The 24,462-nt window shown below is 36.7% G+C and overlaps 1 protein-coding gene across 1 annotated transcript in view; it reads right to left on the bottom strand.

Annotated features, from left to right (window-relative positions):
- Window positions 1-24,462, bottom strand: part of SLC2A13 (solute carrier family 2 member 13) — a 391,075-nt gene that overhangs the window by 319,616 nt on the left and 46,997 nt on the right. Inside the window, exon 2 of the mRNA XM_033222427.1 lies at window positions 847-1,006. Coding sequence (XP_033078318.1) covers window positions 847-1,006 — 160 coding nt within the window. The remainder of the gene's footprint in view (window positions 1-846; window positions 1,007-24,462) is intronic.

Raw genomic sequence — 24,462 nt, 5'->3', positions numbered from 1 at the left:
CACACTTTTTTTCTACTGTTGAGGATTACCATCAACACTGTAAAAGCCAAGCAAGCAAGGGTTTGAGTTTATCTTGTTGAATATTCTATTCCCCAGTACCTACAGAGAAGTAAATATTGAATAAAGATATGTTCTATTAAGTAGAGGCAAGAATACAAGATAGGCAATATTGTATAACCTCTACTGCCTTTTAATAAAATTTCTCTGGAACAGTTACATGAGTACTATAAAGATATCAAAATCCAGAGCCCATAATATCTTTTAAGCTTTAACATAAGATTTTGTTTTAATATTTAGTTTGTATTTATTTTAAAGCAGTCTTAAAACCACTTTTGTCATTTATTGATTCAAAATAAGCCAAATATCAAGGAATAATTTGTATATTTTAAACTCACATGTATCTTTTTATAGAGGTAAATTTTTATCTTTAAACACTAGGTTTCTTTCAGATCAAAATGTAGCTTCCAGAATGCAAAAAGGATGTTAGTTATATCTGTAGTTCATGAGCAGCTTGTAAATCATTGTAGAATTCACAAACTCCATATATATTTATCACTGCATTCATTTTTAAACAAATATTGCAAAAGATTGCACACCGTGTGAGAAATGTCACCTAAATGCTAAAAAAGCCCGGTAAATATCAATTCTTAATGGTAGGTTCTTTGTCTATCATCAAAATAAATATCAGCTTCTTGTCCACTTTCAGTCTTGCTAAATGCCACCTACTTATAAATTAGTTATAATGATTCAAAACACACAGTTATATTTTGACTATGATTTGTCAATTTTTCTCCCCTTCCCCCAAATCAAGATTTGAAAAATTAAATGTAAAAAGTATTTACAAACCTCCATCCATCCTTCTGGAGATAACTGAAGGCTCCGTCAACAACACTTGCAAAGAACTGCCCTCCTGTGATGAAGAGGGTATTAATGGTGACTAATCGGCCTCTTAAATTGGGTGGTGAGACCTCCGCAATGTACACTGGCACTGTCATAGAAGCAATGCCTATAAAAACAATGAAAAGTAAACATGAGACATTTACTCGAGATTTCTGTTGTAATAAATACTAATGCTAGATTTAGGCATACACTTACGTATATGGGCTTGGTTTTCTACTTTAAACACAAGTTTACCACATATTTAAGATTCTGTTCATAACAATTTGGGGCTACTGCAGACCAGTAAAAATGTATGTGAGATATCATTTTTCATATTATCACTTGAAAGGCTACAAATGAAAGCACCCCTAAAGGCCTAAGATAATTTCAGAGTGCATATCAGTATGCTTTATAACTTCTTGAGGACTAAAAATACAAAAAAAAAGTTTTCTAGATAGAATGATTACTGAAATATTTTTAGTTTATATGGAAATGTAATCAGACAATAGTGAGAATAAAAAGTTATCTTAGGATACATATTAACTATTCAAAAACATAGTTAGAGGCCAGTGGATGTACCAAAACTTTTAATTGGTTTACTAATAAGAAATTCATATGTTAAATCACCTTATTCAATAGGTTAGGTGTACATCTCAGAATAAAAGAGTTTACAGCTAAGGTATATTTGGTTATATTAACTTTAATTTTTTTTCTATCTGAAATTAATGTAGCATTCTCTATGGCAGTAGTTCTAACTTCACTGATAATCAGAATTACTTACGCAACTTTTTTATTTAAATAAAGTTGCTCTTACCTCACCCACCCCAGACCTACTAAACAGAGAACTACAGAGGTGGGGGATGAAACTGTCCTTTTAAAATTCTCCAGAAGTGATCTTGAGGCTTGCTGTGTATTTAAAAACCTAAAGTTGTATAGTACAGAACTTTGAGCCAATCCAAATGATTTCTTAAAGTCTCACCCTCTTGTGGCACCTGCAGTTTCCATGTATGTCTGATTATTTAGCCAATTTTAGTATTTAGTATTATTTAGCCTGTTATAGTATTCAGCCTTACCCAAAGGTTGGACAGATATTGATTTGCTGTATCTAATCAATACTTAACAAAGTCTCCATAAAAAATAGATTGCCTACAAATTTTAATTTTTATATCTCTAGATACTATAAATCAATCCTTAGATTAAGCCAGAATATCAATAAAATGAATAAAACAGATCTATATAGAATTGCCTTTAACAAATTGCTTTTTAACAAATTTGTGACTGCAAAAAATAACTTGTGTTGAAGGAATCAGCACTAAGAAACCTGTTGCTGTGTTTTCTGTACAAGGGCTGTTGAAGGTACTATTTATTATATTGCGTACAGCAAGAGACATTTCTCTATGTAACCGCAATAGTTGTACTTTTCTACAAGTGATTTTTGTTAGTTGATGGCTATTATAAATCACAGCCTTTTTCATTTCCCTTTCTATGTACGCAGTCAGAGAGGCCCACCTCCATCCAATGTTTTGGACTTCAAGGTATTATTTTGTGACACAAACTCTCTTCTAATGCCATAACAGTTGTAATTTATCCTATTATAAGTATATTTTTCCTCTATTTTTATTTGCTTTGTTACATCTTTGAACAAGGCAAAAACATACATAAATGAACAGATAGGCAAGATTTATTTAGGTAATATATATTTATTTGGGAAAATTCACTGTATTATTGCATAACTACTGATAAGTAGTTGTTAAATTTGCACATATGTCAAACCATTAAGTATCAGAATTAGATACTAATTTCCACCAATGTTGTTTGCTACTGTAGTGCCTGTCAATAATCTTATGACTTTGAGTTTCACAGAATAGTAAGCATGTGCTAATGGACACAGTATTAACAGTCTTCACAATTAAATCATCACCTAAGCAGCTGAAGTTTCCATTTGACTGCTAATCAATTTAATGGCACAGACCACCCTGAAATGCCCTCATCTAACTTGGAAAGAGGAAATAAACATCTACTGAAAACGTTGACAAGGGATTTGTATACTCTTTTTAGTTCTTTCACTATTAGAACATCTCAAACTTTCATAAATCAAACAATAATTTATCATTTGGATTTCTTTTTCGGCTTTGTTCTGTCTATGAACGGGAATTTGGTTGTTCTCTTTAGACAGAGATCTTTATTTAGCCATGCAGCCACAGATTTGAGGATGGGAAATCAGGACTGTGGTTTCAGGCAACACATGCTTGTCAAAAAAAAAAAAAAAAAAAAAAACATAGATTTTACTTGACAGAAACACAGGTATGTCCTCAGACCCTGATAAAGCTCAATTATTTAAAACAAACATCAGAGCTTTGAAAGCAGCACATACTGACAGCGGGTAAAGACTGAAGACAGACTTATTGGATTTGGAGTTGGAAACAACCATAAAAGACCTTCAGTTCAATGAGTGCTCACGCTGATTTAACACTGCGACAACTGCCTACATTCAGCAGATATTTTACAGGGACTAATTATCTTATTTAATCCTCAGGATATCCCTTTCAAGGGCGTGTAATTATCTCCATTTTTCATACCCCAGGTCACACGATGAGTAGGTAGAAGAATCAGAATTTAAAGCAGACAGCAAGATTCTAAAACCCAATTTTGATGGCACAAACTATATTGACCAATCATTATAAATAAGGGGAGGCTCTGGAACCAGTGGATTTTAATTCCAGCCTTGCCACTTATCAGCTGGTTAAGTCTGGACAACTTAACTTTTCTGGGTCTGAAGTTCCTCATCTATAAAATGGGAACAATAAAAGTAAAAGTAACTCCTTCATAGGAGTTGAGAGGATTCAATGAGCTAAGTAAAGCACCTAAAACTGTGCCTGGCTTACAGAAGGTAGTCAATAATATCAGCAATTATTTTTATTCTTATTATCATCTCTAGTTATGAGGCATCCCAATTCTTTCCATTCAATTCAACCTATAATAGGTGACAGGATTATAAGGATGAGTACAAACAAAATAGGGTTTCTGCTATGAGGGAAAGCACACACAAAACCTACTCACAAAAGCATACAATCTAGTAATTAACTTCAAAATAACATGGTAAGGGTCATAATAAAGTTATACACTGGATTCTACTGTGGCATGCTGACAATGACCAGGTGGTAGTTGGAAAGGTTGGGCAGTCAATTTTGCACAGAACATGAGCTTAAAATAAATGAAATGGCACAGGCTTTTCTGAGAGATAAATAGAAAATGTGAGGCGGAATATGCGTGCAGATAAGATGGAAGAGACAGAGGGTGCCTGAGTCATGGAAGCAGCATCCATTAATCAGTGAGTATTCATCAGACTCTGGGTCTGAGCTTGGCACCGTGTTAAGCATTTTGGTGACAGTGCTCTAGGAGAGAGACATGAGCTCCGTCCTCATGGAGCTTAGGGTCTGCTGGTCGAGTGGGATGGGTCTTGTCAAAGGGGTAGTGTGAGGAACATCAGGCTATAGCAAAGGGACCAGCCCAGCCTGAGGAGTCAGCAGGGCCTTGGATAGAAGTCATATTTAAGCTGAAATGTAGTGAATAAGAAAGTGAGAATAGGTTGGAGGTAGGGGAGAGTTGGGAGGTACTGCAGACAATCAGATCAGCTTAGATATGGGCCTTCAGGCAGGAAGATATGCATCCTGCTGAGGAAGGGGTGGCGGACTACTTTTAGAGATTTTAGAGAAATGGGCAAGGATCAACCACAGTGTAAAGGATCTTAAATACCAAATTAAGGGCTTGGCACACACAAGCCTCTGAATAGGGTAGAAGAGGAAGATGCATGATCAGGTTCATGTTTTTAAAGGATCATTCTGGTTGGAGTATGGAAAATTGATTGCAGGGAAGCAACACATACAGTGGCAGCAATGGAGATGGACTGAAATGAAGAGATTTGAGAATTATGTCTTTGGCATCTAGGTTAAAGAGAATATGAATAGCATGTGAAGGATAAGGAGAGAAAGAAGCTGAGGATGATGTTTCGATGTCAGGAAAAAGCAATTAGGAGCATGATGGGCACTTTGTACAAGGATAAGGAGGGGCAAAAATGAAGTTTAATTAAGTACAAGATAATAAGGTCAGGTCATAGATGGATTGAGTCAGAGGCACTTTGTGAAATATAGAAGTAGATAGTAAGTGGTCTGCTTGATGGTGTGCTGGGAATATAGATTATTTACATGTGAGTGGTCCCACCCCCTCTCTGTTCCTCCTACCCAATAAGGTATTCGCCAGAATAACCTGTCTTCTCCTTTATCCTCAAAGGAGAATTTGGTCTTCGTCAGTCTAGTTCTTGAGCTTTTATCATGCTAGGCCAAAAAAAGGGTGGAGAAAAGAAAACATGGGCAAATGATGAAGTATGTAGGGAGAAGAGTAAAAAAAGACAAAAAACAGTTGTGAGTGAGAGACTCGGGGTCAGTCTGGAGAAAATGGGAGCCTGTAACAAAGGGAGTAAGCCTTGAGTGTGGAAGTGAGGAGATGATAGCGGTTTTAAGAAATAATGCTGATTTGTAACCTACATGCTACTATATTCTTCAAGAGAAGTAAGTTAAAAGCAGTTCTGCCATACTATTGCTTTTAGTTGCTGGACTATATTTCTTCAAATGCAACATCAAACTGAGATTTGGCCAGGTAGGGCTTGGGAGTTAAACAACTAGGTGGAGCTCAAAGGATGGTTCTATGTGGACAATGCACATAACTGAAACTATGGAAATGGATAAGATCACTCAATGGCATATGAGAAGAATGCTTAGAATAGAATCCTGAAACAGTCCAACAATTAAGGGACTAGGAGGGGGAACTGAGAAGGTAGATGACCAGCAAACATCTACCTTACCTTTCAATACTATGTTATTTTTAAAGGCTTTGTATGTTACCATTTTGTCTTATCATGTAAAATCACCCTACCAGGCTGGGTGCAGCTGGCTCACGCCTGTAATCCCAGCACTTTGGGAAGCCAAGGCAGGTGGATCACGAGGTCAGGAGATTGAGACCATCCTGGCCAACACAGTGAAACCCCGTCTCTACTAAAATACAAAAAATTAGTAAGGCATGGTGGCACGCGCCTGTAATCCCAGCTACTCAGGAGGCTGAGGCAGGGAAATCGCTTGAACCCGGGAGGCGGAGGTTACAGTGACCCAAGATTGCACCATTGCACTACAACCTGGTGACAGAGCAAGACTCCATCTCAAAATAAATAAATAAATAAATAATTCTATAAACAGGCTGGTGGGACAGATATAATTTATTATCCCCCTATGAAAGGTAAAGCAGCCCAGCCCCACAGACAAATATAAAGGGATTTTCAGAAAGTCACATGGCAAGTTAATGTCAAAATGGGTCTCACAGATCTAGGTCCCCTAACCTTTGTAATGTGCCATTCAAGGGCTGGGTGTCATGCCTATGTGATCCTTTGGAAATGTCTCAGAAACATTTTATTTTTGACCTTATTACTTTGACTAGCATACATAAACTTCTAGGAGCAGAAGAGTCTTCTGTCTTCCCTGCCCCTATTGCCTGCTAAGTGACTTACTGCCACCAGACATCATGTTAAAGAGCTTGGAACAATTAGTAAGAAAAATGAAAACTGAGTATGATTAATTGTATAATTTGGGACTAGACAAGTTTAAACCATAAAACTGCTTTATGAAACTGGAAAAGCAGGAGGATCCGTGCTCAGTCTACTCACATCTGTCCAATACACACATGTGAAACACAGGGCCTGTTAACACCTTGCTATTAATAAAAGCAACCCATGCAAACTATAACTTATGGATTTCTAAACATAGAGCTCACTTTTGAAAAACCTTGGACATGAAGGCTTTGTCACCCCAAAATCTACTTTCCACTTTGGGAAAACAAATGGAATTTTGTCCCTTGACATAGCTCATTATTCCAATTAAGGAGGGATGGTTAAGTAAAACTACTGCTTATCTTTAGAGTCTGTCTCAAATCACTATTATGTATCTGTGTAATTCCGTCCTCAATTTATATAAACCCCAGAAATATTCAAATAAATGAGCAAAAACTTCCCCCATTATTTACCTAATATCTGTTTTAAAGAAAGAAAATATATCAAGGCTCACATTTTTGCTCTGGTACCATAACTCAAAGATGATTTGAGATATTCAAAATGAAGAGTCAGGTGCTTTAAAAATGAATGTAATGAATAACATTTAAATATGATTTAAATATTTAAAGTGCAGGAGCGTTCTGTGAAGAGATTTTGCTTTCTTTCCTATTTTAATCACTAACCAAATAAAATAAATGTCTGATAAAGAAAAAAGAAGTTATTAATAGTCCATACTAAACTCATACATTGAAATTAACATAAGGAATATAATGGTATAAATTCCTGTTAACAGCTTATCACAGTAAACACAACCACAAAAATCCATGTTGGTGTTATTTCTAAATATTTTTTAAAAGCTCAGTTTCTTAGAAACTTTCCTACAAAATTATAAGACCTCCATCAATGAACACTCATTATCACACTTGGCTTGAGAAGTTTCACCAGAAAACTGCATCTCAGACACCGCAGTGTGACCGGATTCACACAATACCTTGCTGCCAAGCTGATTCACCATCTCAACAGCACAAAACGCTCTGGAATGCAGAAGTTGGCTTTCAAAAACGGCTGGAAGCCCTTTTAAAGGCCTAAATCAGAAGTATAAATAATTTCATCACCAAATACCATTAGAAAATCCTGTTGTGATGGATAAATACCCATGAATCACAGCTGTCTCTCAGCATGATAAGCCAGGCAGCAACTAATTAGCTTCTAAGAAACACATGAAGCTACTTTTTAATAATAATGCTTCTTGAACAAGAAGGATTATGATGTTCTAATTTCATTTTGTAAATTATTGCTTTATCATCTCTAAAGAAATAATTTTAATAAAAAGAAACAGAATCTGTCAAAGGAATCAGTATCCCTCGCTGTAGTTGTTTTGGTTTGGCTGTCTTGCTCAGGGCTGATATGTTTACATTTTTCTAAACAGTCAAGTATCTACGGTTACTACATTGTTAACAATGTAGAATTCAGTTTCTACTTTTTTCTCATAAGGCTTAGGACACTCAGAAAAGATGCTGGGAAACTTCAAAGTGCACAAAATACCAACATAAACTGCCTGTAACAGAAGAGTCAGGTTATAAGAAAGATTCTCTCTATAGAAATAACTAGCAGCATCAATGGTCTACAGACTTAAAGAGCTCTTAACATAGTATTACAAACATGTCATCAGGCTTTCAACTCATTGCAGTCTCCCATGGCCTAAAATGGCCACTTCTGTTAGACTGCTTGAGAATATTCTCTCTGTCTATGTCCTTTTTCACTGGTAACATCTCAGTACAGCCTGTATCACATTTGTCTCTCCAAGCAGGACTACAAACCTGTTAATGGAATGATCAGATTTCACATATCTTCTGTACCATAAATTGCCTAAGTGTCAAGCCTAAGGGCATAGAGTAAGGTATTGATTAGTGAAAAGTTATTGATTAGTACTATGGAATGCATACACAAAACTATATTCTTTTAAACTAGTGTTAACTGATTGGTTTTAACTGATTGGTTTCCTTAATGATATTCAATAGGGAAAATTTGGAAACTACAGGCAAGAAGTAAAGTGAATAAAAATCACCTGAATCACCTATAGATCACCACTGTTTAAATCTGTTTATAACTGTCGGTATTTTTTCTACAAATCTATAGTTTTCACTCATACTGCATTTTCCTTCTCTTTAAAATACTCAAAGGGTCTCAAACTTGTTACATAAGTTAGGCAGGTACCACTAACATAGAAGACCGAGTGGAAGATATTAAGCTGCCTGCCTAACAACTAAGGCACAACACATTCCACAGGCCAAAAAACCACACAAAAAAACAGCCAAACAAAACACATCTCTACAGAGCCACATACAACAAACCCTGGTTTGGCATCCTTGTAGTACAAAATCATTTTAAATAACAGTATAATTTCCAATACTAAGATATCACTTACGTAACCATTCCCTTTTTACTCCATACTAGATTCTTACATACACATTAGAATGGAAAGCCTGTAGCTTTCAGATATTGGAAGTAAGTTCTGCTTTTTGGACAGAATGTTCATCAATTAAATTAAGTTTAAGTTTAGTATCATAATAGTAGTGTTATAAAGAGAATAACATTGGGTGAGAAAGGCCAGGGAAAAACACAGAGAAAGAAACAATTTCTTGACAGGAAGTGATGGCAAAAAAAGAAATTGATATTCAAGAAATTTCCTAAAATAGATTTAAGAGGTTATAAAAAATATGAGAAAGATCACTGTATGAAGTGCTACATAAGCAGAAGCAGTATGTGTTTCCACCTGAAAAGTGGAATGCACAAAGGTTAATAAGAAATCAATATGCTTTCCCCAAGGCAGTGAATTTAACAAGCAGCAACATAAGTGGTGCTTCATCATATTTAACTCTATGTGACATCTACAGGCAAATGTTCTAAGAACAACAGTGTGGCCTAAATCAGAGCTAAAAGGATGTGAATCACCTGAATACAGATGATAATTGCATAGGTGTCAATGAAATGCACAAGGAATATGTACAGAATATGACTAGCCCAGGACTAGAATTTAGTTGTAGAAATGCTCATGCAATAAAGGGCTGAGAAGTAAAATAGAAGAAACTATTGAAGGAAACACTAGAGTTGCAAAATAATAAATGAACACAGTCCCCCCCCCCCCATTTTTTAAGCTGTTCTTCAATATAAGATGACGTGACCTTGCCTAAAAAGTAGAACCCAGAAGGCAAAAGGGTCTCAAAAAAATAAAAATAAAAACAAAGCAGAAACGAAGAGCCAAGAAGAGAGAATCAAATCACAAGACAATAGGCTAAAATTAAAAAGGGAAATGAGTAGCACAAGGAAGGACTGTAAAAACACATGGATTTAATAGCAGAATACATAAATAATAACAAAAGTAAACCCCATTCTGTACACAGTAAAAAGTAGAAATGAAGCTGTGTGAAGTCTGAATCAGAAGTATAGAACGTCAATTTAATATGCTCTCCATGATCAGAAAGCAAAGGAAATTGCAATGATAAAATATATTGCTGAGAAAGAAACCATTATAAGAAAAATAAATGAGCTCAGGTATAGGCGCTAAAGCTGGAAACATCCTATACAATCTTCTAATTTGCAAGGTTAATAAAAATTGATTTAAAAAATTTTTATGGATGGAGCAGGAAGAAAAAATATCTTGTCAACAAAGTAATAAAAAGCAGATAATATGAAATGACATAGAGCAACAACTACAGATATTTGAGGGAAAATTATTGTGACTCAAGTGTTTTATTTAATAATTTACTTAATTTGGACTACAGAAATCCAGGTAAATAAGTACACTGCTGAGTGTCTCCTTAACCATTTTTCCAATGGTTCTATTTTCCTAGTTGTAAGTAACATATTTCTTGAGCTACATTGGTAGAATTTCTTGACTTCTCTGATAACCACTTCAAAGCATTAACTAATCTTTTTCTGTTGTAGCATGTGATAACAATGGCTAAGAATTTCACTTAGTTGGAACACTATGCCTGAATAATTTTTAAACAAAAATTTCTACTTATTTTTTCAACATTCAAAGAGGCACAGATTATAGAGCAACATAATGTCCACCTTAATTACCAAAGATCTCTGCTAATTATTTCCTGTGTCTGAAACTTAGACTGAATGGTTCTGGCCTTTGAATTTTTAAGTGGTAAAAATAATAAAAGTCACTCAGCAATAGATATTATCTTTATCAACCACTTCTAATATTATCTTTCCATCTAGGGTGTATAAATGTCCCTCTGCTGCTTACACTTGAAAATTTCTAGATAGATAGATAGATAGATAGATAGATAGATAGACAGACAGATAGATAAATTTGCTATATATATATTATATATATTACATATAAATATATAGTAAAATCTTAACCAAGTAAACATGCAGAAGAAAAAGGCATGTCTTTAAGATCTACAAACAATGTCACATAACTTGTTTTCCCAGGGTCTTCAATGATAATCCATGGCAATCATAGTCCTCTAACTACAGTCAGTTTTCCAATGTTTGAGGAAAAACACAGCCAAATTAACCTTCACTTTCCCTTATTTTATAGCTACAAAACAGGGAATTATTTTCTACATGCATACCTTTTGCACTTGATCTTCCAAGATACTTCTAAATTAGAAAATAGAAAAGTTTGTTACAGAGCAATGAGGAAACTGCCAATCTAAAATGAAACAAAAAGTCTGTTTTTTGGAGCTGTAGTTCTGTATCACCTGGCTTTCACCATAAAGCTAGATATCACTAAAGATAAAAGGGAATGGACTGAAAAAAAAAAAAAAAAGAGAGGGAAGGTCATTCGATTCTCTTTACCATGTAGCCAAAATTATTTTAATGGACTTAACCAATTTCATATTTGGTTCTTCAGTAAACCAGCTATATACACATAACTCCAAATTGCTTAGTTCTTTGAAATGGCAGGCACTAATTATGGTGAAACATTTTACAACATTTGAACAAACTTTTTCCTGTAGGGCTGAAAAAGATTATATAGCTACCTAACACTTATGAAGAGTGATAAGCAAGATGCAAGATGCTGTAACTGTGGCTCATAATATTCTGAGAAATAGACTCCACATTACATGACAAATACTTCATGAACAAGTCAAATGACTGTGAAAAGGGCAGTATCATCTCTCTTAGGCTGGCTTTAGAACAAACTGATTAAAATAAACCCATGCATTACTCTCCATGGTTAATAAACGTCTTTTCATTCTACTTGTAGATCTAGTGGCAGCTGTGACTCAGCCAACAGAGCCTAGCTCTTGCACAAATTAGCTGGCATGAATGCCAGCATTATCACTTATTTCTGCTGCAGTAACTCTGAGACACTGATACAGCCAGAATAGAGGTAGTGATTTCCTTTGACATATGATGAGGTAATAAAACTTTTGGCACTGCTGCCACTCATACTTTACCTCAATGATTTGATTGTGAAACACATAGCTCCATTGTCTTATCCTTTTTTATTAGATTTTATAAACTCTCCATCTACAAGTATGCTAATGGCACATTTCAATACATTTCATTTATACAGAGTCAACACCCTATGCCAGAAGAGACAGAGGAAGTAGATAGAAAACTGGATGATAGATAGAAAAGACAGACACATAGAGAGATAAAACAGATACACATTGAGTATGGAAAACCTTAAACTGTTTTTCCTCTGCTCTCACACCACAACAATCAACTTCTGACCAATCAGTTTCATGCTGAGGTTCCCAACTCCCCCTTTAGGTTTGATTTCCTTGCTAGAGCAGCTCACATAACTAAGGGAAAGCTGTTTACTGGTTTCTTCTAAAGGACATAATGATGGATATAGATGAAGAAATACATAGGACAATGTACGGGGAAGGAGCACAGAGCTTCCATGTCCTTCCTGAATGTGCCACCCTCCAGGAACCTCCATGTGTTCAGCTAGTTTCTTGGGCCTTTTATGGATACTTCATTGAAAAGGCATGATTAAAGCATGGATAACCATGTCAAAATGTGATCAGACAAAAAGGGTATGATCTTACACTAACAGAATGAATGAGGAAACCCAGAAAGGCCTGTTGGATTCTTCTTGACCCTTCTGTGTGGCATTTCTTCCTCCAAGGGTATGGGGAGGACCCTCTCTGGACTGCGGGCCTTATAATCCACAATGGAAGATTAGAGTCCTGTCTTGGACAGTGACAGAAGATCAAGAGAAGGTCAGGGAGGGATAGATTCTGTTTCCTGATCCTACTTCTGAGGCCCAAAGGGCCCCAATATTATTTTTTAAAGACTGTAACAAAGGGCTGTGGGAGTTGTAAGCCAGAAATTGTGGATGAAAATCTGTAGCAATAGATGGATGGATGGATGGATGGATGGATGGATGGATGGATGGATAGATGGATAGATGGACAGACACATGCATGGATGGATGGATGGATGGATGCATCGATGGATAGATAGGTCACAGCATCACAGACATATAGACAGATGTGGAAGGATGATGAATAGATGACAAGTAAATAATGTATGATAGGTATATGGCTGAAGATAATTTACATTGATTTTCAAAGGGCTAACTTTAACTTGATGAAAACTACTTAAATAAGTAGCAGTAAATGCAAAAACTTAAAAACCTCCTTTTGTTACATTTGTCGTGGCAAGTTGTAAAGGATCCCCAAAATCCTAAGGTTTCGTTTCTTTAGGTATGCTCAACCTTAAGCTTGTGTGTTTATCTTCATACTTATGGAAAGGGATCAGAAATCAAAGCAGAAAGGAAAATTCGCAGGTATACTGGGTTGTTTTTTGCTTTAGTTTTTGTTTTGGTTTTAAATACAAAAGTAGGAAACAAGAAATAATCACTTTATTTTCAGCATACTCAATATTCTCACTGCTGCTAGAATTTCTTCATTAAACCACAGCTGACTTTTCAGCAGTAATAATGGAATCCAGAAAACAGTAAAATAGTATCTTCATTGCACAATCAACTTATGTTTCCAGTCCAACAGAAAAAAATATCTTTCAAGAACAAGGGCAAAATCCCTAAATAAGGAAATTCTGAAAGTGTATTTTAGATAAACAATGATCCCAAATGGATAGTGCAAGAATAAAGATGCAGGAAGAAATCAAGAGCATAGAAAATCGTAAAATGTAGAAAATAAATTTTAAAGTCATTAACAGTATCCTGTGGTATAAATGCAAACTCAAGAAAAGAGAATCAAAAGACGCGACAACAATAGAACTAAAATTGGGAGAAGGTTAAAGAAAGTCGATGTGCTTTAAGTTGCATATATTATTCAGAATAAGGATAAAGATATTATGTAACTTCAGATTTTGTTATGTTAAATATGTATGAGTAAAATTTCAGTGGCAACTACTAAAAATATATGCAAATATAACTTCCAAACTACTTGAGAAAAAATTGTATGAAAAAATATATATATACACACATGCAAGGCAATTCAAAAAGGCAAAAAGGAGAGAAAAAGAAGCATAAATAAGCTGGGAAAGAAAAGGCAACAGAAAATGGTAGATCTAATATGTATAAATGAATCAAATGTACCAAGTAAAAAGAAGAGCAATCAGCCTGGACTTAAAGTTTATACTTTAGTCTGGTACAGGAAACATAACTTAAAATGACAGGAGCAAGACTAAAAGCAAAAGGATAAAAAACATGAATAGAGAAAAGTCTAAACAAAAGTGAAGATAGCCATATTAATCCATACAACATAAACACTGAGGCAAAAAACATAACTGGAAACATAGAGGGTCATTCTGGGGAAGATACACAATAATAAAAAATAATACAGAGTTTTAAAAATACAGTGTAACAACTATGCACATAGCATTTACACTGTATTAGGTACTACAAGTAATCTAGAGATGATTTAAGGTACACCGAAGCACAGGTGTTGGACATATGCCAATACTACAGCATTTTATACAAGGGACTTGAACGTCCACAGAATTTGGTGTCCATACAAGTGGGGTGCTGAACCCAATCCCCCATGAACATCAAAAGATGACTATACTTTCCAAATTGATATACAGATTTAATACAGTTGACATCAAAACCCAAATAAATTTGTGGGGGCTTTCAAATTTGACAATCCAAAAAAAAAAAAAAAGGAAATTTAAAAGTTGATACTTTGCTGGAAGGACCTAGGGCCAAGATGAGTCACTACTCTTGAAAAATAAAGGAGGACTTCTCCTTCTCCAAATCAAAATTTACTATAATGCTACTATAATAAACACAGTATACACAGAAAAAGAAAGACTATTAGAACAGAATAGAAAGCACAGAATGAGACACACCCACACATCAGCTCTTGACATACAACAGAAGAGCTACTGTAGATCGGGGGGAAAAGATGGACCTTTTCATAAATGGTGGTGAGACAACTGGGTATCCATGTGTAAAAAAATAACGTTGAACCCCTATTTCTTATCATACACAAAAGTCAACTGTTAAAAATTGATGGGTTAAAAAATACATATCAAAATTAAGCTTATTTAAAGTTTTTAAGAGATAAGATAGGTGGTCTTGTGAGGCCACGGTTTTATAATCAGAAATCCTGCAATCTTCAATTTAATCTGCCCTAGCTGATGGTAGAGGGTAGTCCCCTGAGCAGAAATCAAGATTATTATTCATGAAAAACACTAAATTTATTATGTTCTTATTTTTGTAGCTTCAGGGGAAAAAAAAAATCTCAAAACCTCAAAAGATCCATCACTTGTGAACATGGATACTGATGTAAAGAAGTACTAATTATTTGCTGATAATGAACAACAGAAAAAAAAGCCTATATATATGAGGACTATCTGGAAAAAAATAGAAGACGTTTGTAACTTAAAATGTCAACACTCTGAGATATTTTAGGAGTACTTCCAGAAATCAATGGCTAAACTAAGTTTTACTGCATTGTATAAGCTTCCATATTTCTAGATGAAAATCACACTGAGTTTCCATGTTTAAAATAAAAGTACTAAGCTATTAGAAAAAAAAATTAAAGGGTTTAGTATAAACATCCAAATTAAAGTTGTAGGAGAAAATTTTCCTAAAATATTCGAGGGTGACATTAACATTAATTATGCTCTAAATTTAGAGAAAAGTGTTCCTTTTGAAAGATTGATTTGCTTATTCTGCTTTATCTATCTTTATGAGAACTTAGTGATGGAAGAATACGGAGCCATTATAACTCACATTTTAAGTGACATTGACCAAAAAAGGTAATAGCAGGCTAGCCACTATAAATACTATTTTTCTGGTATCTATTTTACAAGTTGTTTTATATAGCTATCCTTTCATTAATGCTTCTATAAATACCATTTATCCAGTATCTATTTTACAAGTTATTTTATATAGATACCCCTTCATTAATGATTCTATAAATACCATTTTTCTGGTATCTATTTTACAGCTTATTTTATATACATACGCCTTCATTAATGCCTCCAACCAACTTTGTATTTTATCCCTAGAAATGGGACAAATCCATACATTTCAATAACTAAAAATCTCCCAGTGAAGTTTATTTGTCAGTTACTGATTATCCCACAACTTGTGACATTTCCATTTTGAAGATAAAGGATAGACAGAAAAACCAGTTACAGGACTACTTTCTTTCACAAACACCATGCCCCAATATTTACTTGAAATCCACATTAGTTTTCCTTTGACAGACAGGGGAACAAGGAGACATTCCTGGCAACAACTCACGGAAGCATAATGCCTACCTCTAAATTAGTAAAAAAACTGAAGGAAAAAAAAAAAAAAAAGCAGCTGCTATGTCTCTATTCAGAATCACACAGCAGCTGTGAAAGCAATTTTATTCTTCCACTTCCAAGTCAGTGATTCAAAACCCTTGCCCAGAAGTGTGCCAGCAACTACCACACTAATTGCAAAATTGCCATAGCAATGAAATGACAATAGCCATGCACGTTCATTTGGATGACCAAGCCGGGGCTATTTATAACTGGAATAATGACTCCAACAAGAAAGTCATAGAGGACGGGCTAATTAAGGTGTGCAAATCCAAATATGTTCAAGACTTGACTTCATGTTTTATTCAGCTTACCCCAGAAAAATGTTGACTATAATCCCATTAACTATTTTTTACTTTTTTAAAAAACCAAACATCAGTTCTTACACAAAATATATCAAACTTCGAATTATTTTTCTCCAGTGATTTTTGAATAAGAATTCTTCAGTACCAATTATAAAAAACATTTAAAATATAAAATATATGGCCAGGCATGGTATGATGACTCATGCCTATAATCCCAGCAGTTTCAGAGGCCAATGTGAGAGGATCACTTCAAGTCAGGAGTTTCAGATCCGCCTGGGCAACACAGTAAGAACCTGTCTGTACAAAACTTTTTTTTTTAATTTTTATTTTTTTATTATACTTTAAGTTCTAGGGTACATGTGCATAACATGCACGTTTATTACATATGTATACTTGTGCCATGTTGGTGTGCTGCACCCATCAACTCGTCAGCACCCATCAATTCGTCATTTATATCAGGAATACCTCCCAATGTAATCCCTCCCCTTCCCCCCTCCCCATGATAGGCCCCAGTGTGTGATGTTCCCCTTCCCGAGTCCAAGTGATCTCATTGTTCACTTCCCACCTATGAGTGAGAACATGCGGTGTTTGGTTTTCTCTTCTTGTGATAGTTTGCTAAGAATGATGGTTTCCAGCTGCATCCACGCCCCTACAAAGGACGCAAACTCATCCATTTTTATGGCTGCATAATATTCCATGGTGTATATGTGCCACATTTTCTTAATCCAGTCTGGCACAGATGGACATTTGGGTTGATTCCAAGTCTTTGCTATTGTGAATAGTGCCGCAATAAACATATGTGTGCATGTGTCTTTATAGCAGCATGATTCATAATCCTTTGGGTATATACCCAGTAATAGGATGGCTGGGTCATATGGTACATCTAGTTCTAGATCCTTGAGGAATCGCCATACTGTTTTCCATAATGGCTGAATTAGTATACAATCCCACCAACAGTGTAAAAGTGTTCCTAATTCTCCACATCCTCTCCAGCACCTGTTGTTTCCTGACTTTTTAATGATTGCCGTTCTAACTGGTGTGAGATGGTATCTCATTGTGGTTTTGATTTGCATCTCTCTGATGGCGAGTGATGATGAGCATTTTTTCATGTGTCTGTTGGCTGTATGAATGTCTTCTTTTGAGAAATGTCTGTTCATATCCTTTCCCCACTTTTTGATGGGGTTGTTTGTTTTTTTCTTATAAATTTGTTTGAGTTCTTTGTAGATTCTGGATATTAGCCCTTTGTCAGATGAGTAGGTTGCAAAAATTTTCTCCCATTCTGTAGGCTGCCTGTTCACTCTGATGGTAGTTTCTTTTGCTGCGCAGAAGCTCCTTAGTTTAATGAGATCCCATTTGTCAATTTTGACTTTTGCTGCCGTTGCTTTTGGTGTTTTAGACATGAAGTCCTTGCCCATGCCTATGTCCTGAATGGTACTACCTAGGTTTTCTTCTAGGGTTTTTATGGTATTAGGTCTAACATTTAAGTCTCTAATCCATCTTGAATTAATTTTCGTATAAGGAGTAAGGAAAGGATCCAGTTTCAGCTTTCTACTTATGGCTAGCCAATTTTCTCAGCACCATTTATTAAATAGGGAATCCTTTCCCCATTTCTTGTTTCTCTCAGGTTTGTCAAAGATCAGATGGCTGTAGATGTGTGGTATTATTTCTGAGGACTCTGTTCTGTTCCATTGGTCTATATCTCTGTTTTGGTACCAGTACCATGCTGTTTTGGTTACTGTAGCCTTGTAGTATAGTTTGAAGTCAGGTAGCGTGATGCCTTCAGCTTTGTTCTTATGACATAGGATTGTCTTGGAAATGCAGGCTCTTTTTTGGTTCCATATGAACTTTAAAGCCGTTGTTTCCAATTCTGTGAAGAAACTCATTGGTAGCTTGATGGGGATGGCATTGAATCTATAAATCACCTTGGGCAGTATGGCCATTTTCAAGATATTGATTCTTCCTATCCATGAGCATGGTATGTTCTTCCATTTGTTAGTGTCCTCTTTGATTTCACTGAGTAGTGGTTTGTAGTTCTCCTTGAAGAGGTCCTTGACATCCCTTGTAAGTTGGATTCCTAGGTATTTTATTCTCTTTGAAGCAATTGTGAATGGAAGTTCATTCATGATTTGGCTCTCTGTTTGTCTGTTACTGGTGTATAAGAATGCTTGTGATTTTTGCACATTATTTTGTATCCTGAGACTTTGCTGAAGTTGCTTATCAGCTTAAGGAGATTTTGGGGTGAGACGATGGGGTTTTCTAAATATACAATCATGTCATCTGCAAACAGGGACAATTTGACTTCTTCTTTTCCTAACTGAATACCCTTGATTTCTTTCTCTTGCCTGATTGCCCTAGCCAGAACTTCCAACACTATGTTGAATAGGAGTGGTGAGAGAGGGCATCCCTGTCTTGTGCCAGTTTTCAAAGGGAATTTTTCCAGTTTTTGCCCATTCAGTATGATATTGGCTGTGGGTTTGTCATAAGTAGCTCTTATTATTTTGAGATATGTTCCATCAATACTGAATTTATTGAGCATTCTTAGCATGAAGGGCTGTTGAACTTTGTCAAAAGCCTTTTCTGCATCTATTGAGATAATCATGTGGTTCTTATCTTTGGTTCTGTTTATATGCTGGATTACGTTTATTGATTTGAGAATGTTGAACCGGCCTTGAATCCCAGGGATGAAGCCCACTTGATCATGGTGGATAAGCTTTTTGATGTGCTGCTGAATCCGGTTTGCCAGTATTTTATTGAGGATTTTTGCATCGATGTTCATCAAGGATATTGGTCTAAACTTCTCTTTTTTTGTTGTGTCTCTGCCAGGCTTTGGTATCAAGATGATGTTGGCCTCATAAAATGAGTTAGGGAGGATTCTCTCTTTTTCTATTGATTGGAATAGTTTCAGAAAGAATGGTACCAGCTCCTCCTCGTACTTCTGGTAGAATTCAGCTGTGAATCCATCTGGTCCTGGACTTTCTTGGCTGGTAGGCTATTAATTATTGCCTCAATTTTAGAGCCTGCTATTGGTCTATTCAGGGATTCAACTTCTTCCTGGTTTAGTCTTGGAAGAGTGTAAGTGTCCAGGAAATTATCCATTTCTTCTAGATTTTCTAATTGATTTGCGTAGAGGTGTTTATAGTATTCTCTGGTGGTAGTTTGTATTTCTGTGGGGTGCGTGGTGATATCCCCTTTATCATTTTTTATTGCGCCTATTTGATTCTTCTCTCTTTTCTTCTTTATTAGTCTTGCTAGCAGTCTGTCAATTTTGTTGATCTTTTCAAATAACCAACTCCTGGATTCATTGATTTTTTGGAGGGTTTTTTGTGTCTCTATCTCCTTCAGTTCTGCTCTGATCTTAGTTATTTCTTGCCTTCTGCTAGCTTTTGAATGTGTTCGCTCTTGCTTCTCCAGTTCTTTTAATTGTGATGTTACAGTGTCAATTTTAGATCTTTCCAGCTTTCTCTTGTGGGCATTTAGTGCTATAAATTTCCCTCTACACACTGCTTTAAATGTTTCCCAGAGATTCTGGTATGTTGTATCTTTGTTCTCATTGGTTTCAAAGAACATCTTTATTTCTGCCTTCATTTCGTTATGTACCCAGTAGTCATTCAGGAGCAGGTTGTTCAGTTTCCATGTAGTTGAGCGGTTTTGATTGAGTTTCTTAGTCCTGAGTTCTAGTTTCATTGCACTGTGGTCTCAGAGACAGTTTGTTATAATTTTTGTTCTTTTACATTATCTGAGGAGTGCTTTACTTCCAATTATGTGGTCAATTTTGGAATAAGTGTGATGTGGTGCTGAGAAGAATGTATATTCTGTTGATTTGAGGTGGAGAGTTTTATAGATGTCTATTAGGTCCGCTTGGTGCAGAGATGAGTTCAATTCCTGGATATCCTTGTTAACTTTCTGTCTCGTTGATCTGTCTAATGTTGACAGTGGAGTGTTGAAGTCTCCCATTATTATTGTATGGGAGTCTAAGTCTCTTTGTAAGTCTCTAAGGACTTGCTTTAGGAATCTGGGTACTCCTGTATTGGGTGCATATATATTTAGGAGAGTTAGCTCTTCCTGTTGAATTGATCCCTTTACCATTATGTAATGGCCTTCTTTGTCTCTTTTGATCTTTGATGGTTTAAAGTCTGTTTTATCAGAGACTAGGATTGCAACCCCTGCTTTTTTTTGTTCTCCATTTGCTTGGTAGATCTTCCTCCATCCCTTTATTTTGAGCCTATGTATGTCTCTGCATGTGAGATGGGTCTCCTGAATACAGCAGACTGATGGGTCTTGACTCTTTATGCAGTTTGCCAGTCTGTGTCTTTTAATTGGAGCCTTTAGTCCATTAACATTTAAGGTTAATATTGTTATGTGTGAACTTGATCCTGCCATTATGATATTAACTTGTTATTTTGCTCGTTAGTTGATGCAGTTTCTTCCTAGCCTCGATGGTCTTTACATTTTGGCATGCTTTTGAAATGGCTGGTACCGGTTGTTCCTTTCCATGTTTAGGGCTTCCTTCAGGGTCTCTTGTAAGGCAGGCCTGGTGGTGACAAAATCTCTAAGCATTTGCTTATCTGTAAAGGATTTTATTTCTCCTTCACTGATGAAACTTAGTTTGGCTGGATATGAAACTCTGGGTTGAAAATTCTTTTCTTTAAGAACGTTGAATATTGCCCCTCACTCTCTTCTGGCTTGTAGAGTTTCTGCCGAGAGGTCTGCTGTTAGTCTCATGGGCTTCCCTTTGTGGGTAACCCGACCTTTCTCTCTGGCTGCCCTTAAGATTCTTTTCTTCATTTCAACTTTGGTGAATCTGGCAATTATGTGTCTCGGAGTTGCTCTTCTCGAGGAGTATCTTTGTGGTGTTCTCTGTATTTCCTGAATTTGAATGTTGGCCTGCCCTACTAGGTTGGGGAAGTTCTCCTGGATGATATCCTGAAGAGTGTTTTCCAACTTGGTTCCATTTTCCCCCTCACTTTCAGGCACCCCAATCAGACGTAGATTTGGTCTTTTTACATAATCCCATACTTCCTGCAGGCTTTGTTCGTTTCTTTTTCTTCTTCTTTCTTTTGGTTTCTCTTCTCACTTCATTTCATTCATTTGATCCTCAATCGCTGATACACTTTCTTCCAGTTGATCGAGTCGGTTACTGAAGCTTGTGCATTTGTCACGTATTTCTTGTGTCATGGTTTTCATCTCTGTCATTTCATTTATGACCTTCTCTGCATTAATTATTCTAGCTATCAATTCTTCCACTCTTTTTTCAAGATTTTTAGTTTCTTTGCGCTGGGTACATAATTCCTCCTTTAGCTCTGAGAAGTTTGATGGGCTGAAGCCTTCTTCTCTCATCTCGTCAAAGTCATTCTCTGACCAGCTTTGATCCGTTGCTGGCGATGAGCTGCGCTCCTTTGCAGGGGGAGATGCGCTCTTATTTCTTGAATTTCCAGCTCTTCTGCCCTGCTTGTTCCCCATCTTCGTGGTTTTATCTGCCTCTGGTCTTTGGTGATGGTGACGTACTGATGGGGTTTTGGTATAGGTGTTCTTCCTGTTTGATAGTTTTCCTTCTAATAGTCAGGACCCTCAGCTGTAGGTCTGTTGGAGATTGCTTGAGGTCCACTCCAGACCCTGTTTGTCTGGGTATCAGCAGCAGAGGTTGCAGAAGATAGAATATTGCTGAACAGCGAGTGTACCTGTCTGATTCTTACTTTGGAAGCTTCCTCTCAGGGGTGTACTCCACCCTGTGAGGTGTGGGGTGTCAGACTGCCCCTAGTGGGGGATATCTCCCAGTTAGGCTACTCAGGGGTCAGGGACCCACTTGAGCAGGCAGTCTGTCCGTTCTCAGATCTCAACCTCTGTGTTGGGAGATCCACTGCTCTCTTCAAAGCTGTCAGACAGAGTCGTTCGAGTCTGCACAGGCCTCTGCGGCTTCCCCTTTTGTTGTTAGGCTGTGCCCTGTCCCCAGAGGTGGAGTCTACAGAGACAGTCAGGTTTCCTTGAGCTGCTGTGAGCTCCACCCAGTTCAAGCTTCCCAGCGGCTTTGTTTACCTACTTAAGCCTCAGCAATGGCTGGCGCCCCTCCCTCAGCCTCGCTGCTACCGTTTCGGTTAGATCGCAGACTGCTGTGCTAGCAATGAGGGAGGCTCTGTGGCCGTGGGACCCTCCTGGCCAGGTGTGGGTATAATCTCCTGGTGTGCCCGTTTGCTTAAAGCGCAGTATTGGGATGGGAATTACCCGATTTTCCAGGGTTTGTGTGTCTCAGTTCCCCTGGCTAGGAAAAGGGATTCCCTTCCCCCTTGCGCTTCCCAGGTAAGGCGATGCCTCGCCCTGCTTCAGCTTTCGCTGGTCGGGCTGCAGCAGCTGACCGGCACCGATTGTCCGGCACTCCCCAGTTAGATGACCCCAGTACCTCAGTTGAAAATGCAGAAATCACCGGTCTTCTGTGTTTGCTCGCGCTGGGAGTTGGAGACTGGAGCTGTTCCTCTTCGGCCATCTTGAATTACTATGTCAAAACATTTTTTAAAATTCGCCAAGCATGGTGGTACACACCTGTGATCCCAGCTACTCAGGCAGCTGTGGCAGGAGGATCACTTGAGTCCACAAGTTTAAGGCTGCAGTGAGCTATAATCACACCACTGTACTTCAGCCTGGGTAACAAAGAGAGACAGCCCTGTCTCTAAAATATATATACTATATTATGTGTACTGTGTATATATATATATTATATGTACAGTCACACATACATACACATATATCCCTAATCCGTTTGTCACAAGAAAGTGGTCTTAACTTTTTAACATGTAAGTTTCAAAAATAAATAGTAATCATTATTTTGATATATTTCAATGTAAATAAAAATACCTAATGTGGAGTCATTACTTACTGACGAAAGAACAAAAATGACAATAATCTCTGAAAGAGACTAACAGACTCCCACAGTGCAAGGAAATTCTTTTTAAAATCAAGGAAACTTCATTTACGTGTCCCACAGTGTTCTTCTGCCTTCTTAAAATTACCAAAATTGGAATCTACCACAAGCAAGCTACATCTCATAGGAAAAGATCAGTAGATTGACTTGCCACCATAACAAATAGAGCAAAATATTTCATCATACTTGTTACTGTTTCCATCAAAGATGCTGTTCAAGGCTATCACAAAAGACTAAGTGTTAGTGGTGAGAAACAACAGCAAAAATCACAGTGAATCATTATTATAGTACTAGAAATCCTTCAAAAACCTGTAACTGATGGTTAATTAATTAAATCAAACCTTATCAAATAAAATCCAATCTAAAAATTGATCATTTCAAAGAAAAATTATTTTTTTAAAAACGGAATAATACTGATTAAAAGGAGCATTTAAAAACTAAATATTGATATCCTTAAAATTAAGTGATGCCGCAAAACAATCCCAGTTTTTTATTTCTAATTCATTCAGCAAATATTATATACACTGATGCCAGAAAGTTATACTTATTTTGAAAAGCTTAAATTTTAGATACTAAAAAATGCAAGGATAGAGCAGCAATATTTAAATGAGACCAGAAAGCAAAATGAAGGTAACTCCAGTCCACAGGGGGCTACCTGAACAGGAATATCGACATGAAAATAAACTGTTGAGAGAACACAATAATTATGGATTATTCTGGCTATGTTAATAACTTACTCAAATCTCTCTGCCACCCTGCACAGGCTGCCCTTTTATAAACTATTGCTGCCAGGCATGGTGGCTCACAACTATCTTATAATCCCCACACTTCGGAAAGCCAAGCCAGGAGAATTGCCGGAGCTTAGGAGTTCCAGACCAGCCTGGGAAACACAGTGAAATCTCATCTTTACAAAAATAAATAAATAAATAAATAAATAAATAAATAAATAAATAAATAAAACTAGGTAGGCATGGTAGTGCATGTCTGTAGTCCTAGCTACTCAGGAGGCTGAGGCAAGAGGATCA

This window comes from Trachypithecus francoisi, unplaced genomic scaffold (genome assembly GCF_009764315.1).
Source record: "Trachypithecus francoisi isolate TF-2019V2 unplaced genomic scaffold, Tfra_2.0 Lachesis_group11, whole genome shotgun sequence".
Classification (NCBI taxonomy): domain Eukaryota; kingdom Metazoa; phylum Chordata; class Mammalia; order Primates; family Cercopithecidae; genus Trachypithecus; species Trachypithecus francoisi.
Note: the sequence above shows the minus strand (reverse complement) of the source record. Positions and strands in the feature narration are given on the sequence as shown.